Genomic DNA, 5,767 nt, shown 5'->3' on the forward strand with positions numbered 1-5,767 from the left:
AATTTTTAAATGTTATGAATTACATAATATATAAAAATAAACATAAATTATAAATATAGAAAAAGAGTCGGGTTGAGTTCAGACTTGAACATTCAAGACTGAGTAATTGATATTTTAAACGAATCTGTTTTTTTTGTTCAAATACATTTTTCAAACTTAGTATATTTGTTCAAACTCTCACAAATGTCAAATTGAGCCTTCAAACTTGAATAAATATACTTTAAGATACTCAAATGTATAACTTTTGTTAAATATAAGTACTACATTTCTAATGAAAAACACAAATACCACTTTTACAAAAGTATCAAACTCAAAAATCAAATAATGTAGGAAGTTTCCCCCTCCCCCCCAAAAAAAAAATACTTTTATCGGGATAAATTTACTTTATTTTCTTTGGTTTCGACTTTGGGCATCATTATCTCTTGAAAGGATTGGATAGTGGATAAAGCCTAATCTTTAAAATAGTATAATATAAATTATTATAAACTTAAAATAGATTAGATCAAATTAGATTCGGACTTTAAATGTTCAAGCTCGACTTATATTTTAAATGGAATTAATTTTTTTGCCCAACCCTATTTTTTAAGCTTAATATTTTTGTTCAAACTCTTTTAAATTTCAAATGAACTTTCAGACTTAAACGGATAGCCAGCGATGAACATGTCTAACCGGAATAATTTTACTTTTGATTAATTTTGTTTGGTTTGGACTTTAGGCACTATCATCTCTTGAAAGGTCTGGAATACTAATTGTGGGTAAGGCCCAGTCTTTAAAATATTCCTTACTGGGGCTTCTAAGTTATTTGTTTTAGTTTTATATATCTAAGTTTTCAATTGTAAGCCTAATTTTGATTTCTTTTTTTCCTTTTGATAAAACCAACTTTGATTAATTAGAAATTTCTTGAATTAGTGTTTCGATGGGTTCTCTTTTTAAAAAACAATATTTTTAATGTATTTTCTTAATGTTGATTAATATTTATATGTTTGTGTGTAAAAAAAAAAAATCAATCTTGAAATTCATAAATGTTTAGTATAAAATTAATAAAAAAAAAATAATGTTGGATACTCAAAAGATAAATCTGTGTACATGGGTCTTCAAAAACATGTGAGAAAACCAAAACCAAAACTCAAAAGATAAATATCCGAATTTACGTAACGTACATTGAAGCTACTACTGAAAAACTTGTTGATGTTCAATCATGAAAGTGCAATGAACCTTGAATACAAGTTGAGAAAAGTGGAACAGATAAAATTTTACTAAAACAAGCTGCTGCCTGCAACTACTGCCAAACTCTACCTATCAACTCTTAACTCTTTTAAGTAATATATAACCTTCAAGCTTTCATAACCCTTTTAACTTTATGCAAACTTCTCGCCTTCACGATATGTTATATTAATTATGTATCACAAATCAATTAGATTTCATATTTGTCGAATTTTTAACTACCTAACATCATTTCTTATATTCATCAGACTTAAATCTGAGACTTTACTACCACTCGATTGATGTTATTTGAACTTTTTGTAACAGAGTTCTTATTTAATTTCCTATTTCTAGCATACAAGAATTAGGCTAATTTTTATGTTCTTCAATAATCTGAAAAAGTAATATTTAAGTTTAATTATCCTCCCAATTCTTATTTTCTTTGTACATTTAAATTTAACTTTTTATCTTTCATCATAGGAACTTTTGATTTAATAATTAAAGTTTAATATCGTCAAAGAAATTTGGTTAAATTAGATTATGTGGAATTTTTAAGGATAAATATTAAAATTATACATGAATTTTAGTTTTGTGCAATTTTATACATAACATTTGTTATTTGATTCAATTCTCACAAAATATTAACACAATTATTGATATAAGATCATTTTATATTTATATATTACATACACAAGTTATTATATTTATCTAATATAAAAATAAATTAAAATTTCATGTATACATTTGAACCACAATTAAAGTTTCGTGTGTAAAATTGCACCAAATTAAAGCTCGTGTATTAAATTGCACATTAAATCAAAATTCATATATAATTTTGAAAATTTTCCTAATTTTTAACATTAACAATTTTGCACTCATGTTCAATATTACACACGAAAAAAAACTAAAAAATAAATATGAAACTGTAGGATTTTTTAATTCTAAATCTAGGGTTTTTCAACATTGATTCAAAGAAATAGTTTTATAATAGAAAATTTTTCACGATAATATTAATTATAGTTTAAAACTAAAAATAAAAACTACAAGAATAATTAAGCAGAAAGTAATGGTTTGGAGAGTGAGTGGAGGGAGGGGTTTTAGGGGGAAAGTAAGCTGTAATGAATATTTTACAGCAAAACTATCAGTGTCCCTCAATTATTCTACACAAAATATATTAGGAAGGGCCCCTCATGAATAATTTAAACATTTCTTAAATTACAAGCATAATTGAACTCTTATCTTCTCGAAAAACCCAAGCTAATAATGTGAAGGATTAGTGTTGATTGTGACACGATTTCTACTATAAAATTAATTATATGGTTTAGGCACCAATCATGTGACATTATATGTCATTTCTTTAATGTCAGCTTATGACAAGATTAGCAAATAAAGAAACATGATTAGAGGATATTCCTGTAATTCTTCAATTCTCGTTAGGTACTGGAAAATTTTGTTTATTATTTTATTGCTCCCATATCGCATTTGTTTTTTAGTAATGAAACAGCTTCCTCACTTGTCTCTTATCCCACCATCAAAATGAAACACCAAACCATAATAATTAACATTACAAGAACTAATAAGTACTGTACCTGATTATTTTATTAAGATCCATATCTACAATTTAAGCATCCAATTCCCATTAATATATGTTAAAATTGTTTGTGTCATTACTAAAGAGGAGGAAATGACAATCTTGATTCCTTTTGTCTTTGTGGTAGGAAAGTTGGTGATTAACAAATAATGCAAACTATTGATTAGCTTCAGAATAATAATAAACCTTTTTTTTTTCATTCCCATAAAAAAAAAATTCAAATCATCAAGTTCAAGCAACACACTGTTTACAAAGTGTGAATTTGATCTGCCAATTCCACCACTACATAAATTTTCTACAAAAATTATGTATGATTGATTCCCTTTTTAACTCCTTTTTTACTTTTGTTTTTTTTTTTTCATTAGCTTTTTGACTATGTAATATGGTATCAGCTTTTTGATACCATACTAAGGAGTTCAATGTTTCTAACCATGTTTTTCTTCCTACAGAAAACCCACACACGTTTCCTTCTTTACACACCCTGCACTAAGGGCCCTAGACAATCATTGTTTTCTTTTCTTTTCCATTTTTTTTTTTTTGAATTTTAGAATCTTTCTTCTTTTTCTTTTTTATCCTTGGAACTGAATGTGAGGACTTAGGAGTAAACTCTGGTTGAACAATGACTGGTTTAGAAAGGTGTAGTGAGTCATATCAGATTGGGTGCTGCTGTTACTGTAACTGCAAGAACTGTTAAGTTTCTTTGATGGGTGATCCTCATCAATGCTTGAGTATTGGCGCTTGAGCTTGTTTTCCATGTTTGGAATCGAAGGGCTCAACTGGGGAAGCTTTTGCATCATCATGCTGCTGCTGTTGTTTCCAATGGTGTAATTATTCACTAGTGGCTGCTCAAAGGTGAATGAAGTGGGATCATATCCGGATCCATTGCACTGGTTGTCTGCCAGAAAACTACTGAGCATTGAGTAATCCGTAGCGTCTAACAGGTTGGAGAAGGAACAAGATTTCTGAGGCAGAAGGGCATTGGTGGTTGGAGGGCTTTTAATGGCTGCTGGTAAAAGGGCATCTTTAATGAACTGTTCTGCTTCTTCTTCCTCTAGATCTTGATCACTTGTTGCTGCTCCTATTGCTGTTGTTGAAGATAAAGCATTGGATTTCTTGTAGATTCGGCAAAGAACCCAATCATCTAACTGAAAGGAAAAAAACAGAGAAAAATGAACTCATGTATGTCAGCCACAGAGAAATTTCAATCATTTCATCATTTGCAGGCATGATTTTTAAGAACATTAATAAGAAAATGATGAATGTGAGAGTATATTTAAATGTAAGGGGTAGACTTCAAATGGAATTACACCACATTACCAGCCATGAAGAAGTTATAAATCCATTATGCAAAATGCAATCATTGTTTTTTTTTTCTTTTTATTTGGAAAAGAAAAGGGAAAAAAAATCAATGTCACCATCACACTTATCAAAGCATAAGTTGAAATTTCAAGATCCTACAAAACTGTCCTAATTTTGTATACTTCGTTTTAGATATTCTTTTTCCAAAAAAAAAAAAAAAACTCTTGTATATGGTAAAAGGTTTCATTTTCTTGAAATGAAAATTCAATTTTGAAAGCCAAAATAAATGGAGTGCTTAAAAGATGACGCTCACCCTCATGGAGGAATCTTTGGACTTGAGTGGTCTATTGTTGAAGTTGGAATTAGGGTTATCTGCAAGTCGATATTCATGCATGATCCAATTGGTCTTCATCCCCTTAGGAGGCCTTCCTTTGTAAAAAACCAGAGCTTTCTTCACACCAATATTCTCTTGCACTTCTCCTCTTCTATCTGCCATTGAAGAGGTAACTATAACCTTATCCGTGCCGGTTGCTTTCCAGTAGCCGGAGGCTGCTGCCCTGTTCGGCCTTGCACCGTTAGGGTACTTACGATCTCTAGGACTGAAAAAGTACCATTCTTTCTCACCAAACGCAGCTTTACCTGATAAAAAAAAAACACATCGTTAAAAAAAAAAAGCTTTGAAACATGGCATGAAGATAAACATGAAAAAGGGTTCTGACCTGGTAAATCCCAGGGATCAAACTTGTAAATATCAACGTCGGCGATGATGGAAACAGGGAAAGGAGAGGAAGTGATTTTCTTCTTTAGATAATGAAGGATGAGTTCCTCGTCCGTGGGGTGGAACCTAAACCCTGGAGGCAAACTTGATTGTGGATGCTTCATGTTCATATATAACTTAAAAGAAAGCTGAAGATGAACTGAAACAAAGGAAGTAGAGATGAAGCGCAGCAAAATGAAAGGGAGATGAATTGAAGCAAAAGCAACTCAAAGAGGAAGAAGGGGATTGAAATTTTTGGGAGGGGAGGAAGGGTTGGCATTTTATGGATGTAGGATTTTTGTCGTTATGCGGAAAAAAAGAGAGAGAATAATTAAAAAAAAAAGAAAAAAGAAAATGAAATGAAAGGAGGGGATTAGGCCAAGGCAATACTTTGGTTATTTGTTAGTGTTTTTTATTGATTATTTGAGAGAGGGTCCTACTCCCACGCCAAGTGCCAGCTATTGAGAGCTTTGAAACTGAAGATTATTGGTTTTGCTTTCCAATTTTTGTCTGCACCTTAAAGATGGCGGCTCAACGAAATGACATCATTTTCTTTGACATCTATCTTTGCCACGTGTCCACTTTCCAATTTTTTCGCCTCAATGGATATATTCCTTTACCATTAGTGTTATTGAGGTTAGGTTTGAATAAGAAATATCTTTCAGTTGTTTAGATTTAACCGAGTCAATTTAAATTACTAAAGTTTTATATTATATCAAAATTGACTAAAATTGTTAATGTCTTCTTGAAGAAAAAAAAAAAAGGTTGGAGCTTATTTGTGTTTTGTACTTAGAGATGGTTTCATTGTGATTTCTATCAAGAAATAGTTAAAGTAATTGGGAGGGAATGATTAAGGAAAGCATATAGGTGCTTTATGTAAAGGTTTCCAGCTACTTCTTTCATGTGATTGATATGAG

General features: G+C 30.7%; 1 protein-coding gene across 1 annotated transcript; it reads right to left on the reverse strand.

Moving 5' to 3' along the window:
- Nucleotides 1-2,957: 2,957 nt before the first annotated feature.
- LOC108471078 (NAC transcription factor 47-like) lies at nt 2,958-5,127 on the reverse strand. Its single transcript, XM_017772656.2, has 3 exons — nt 4,813-5,127; nt 4,407-4,732; nt 2,958-3,939 (listed from the first exon to the last, which is right to left on the reverse strand). Exons 1-3 carry the CDS (start codon nt 4,979-4,981, stop codon nt 3,364-3,366), a joined length of 1,071 nt encoding a protein of 356 aa, XP_017628145.1. The 5' UTR covers nt 4,982-5,127; the 3' UTR covers nt 2,958-3,363.
- Between the last annotated feature and the right edge of the window lie 640 nt (nt 5,128-5,767).

Source organism: Gossypium arboreum, chromosome 11, assembly GCF_025698485.1.
Source record: "Gossypium arboreum isolate Shixiya-1 chromosome 11, ASM2569848v2, whole genome shotgun sequence".
Classification (NCBI taxonomy): domain Eukaryota; kingdom Viridiplantae; phylum Streptophyta; class Magnoliopsida; order Malvales; family Malvaceae; genus Gossypium; species Gossypium arboreum.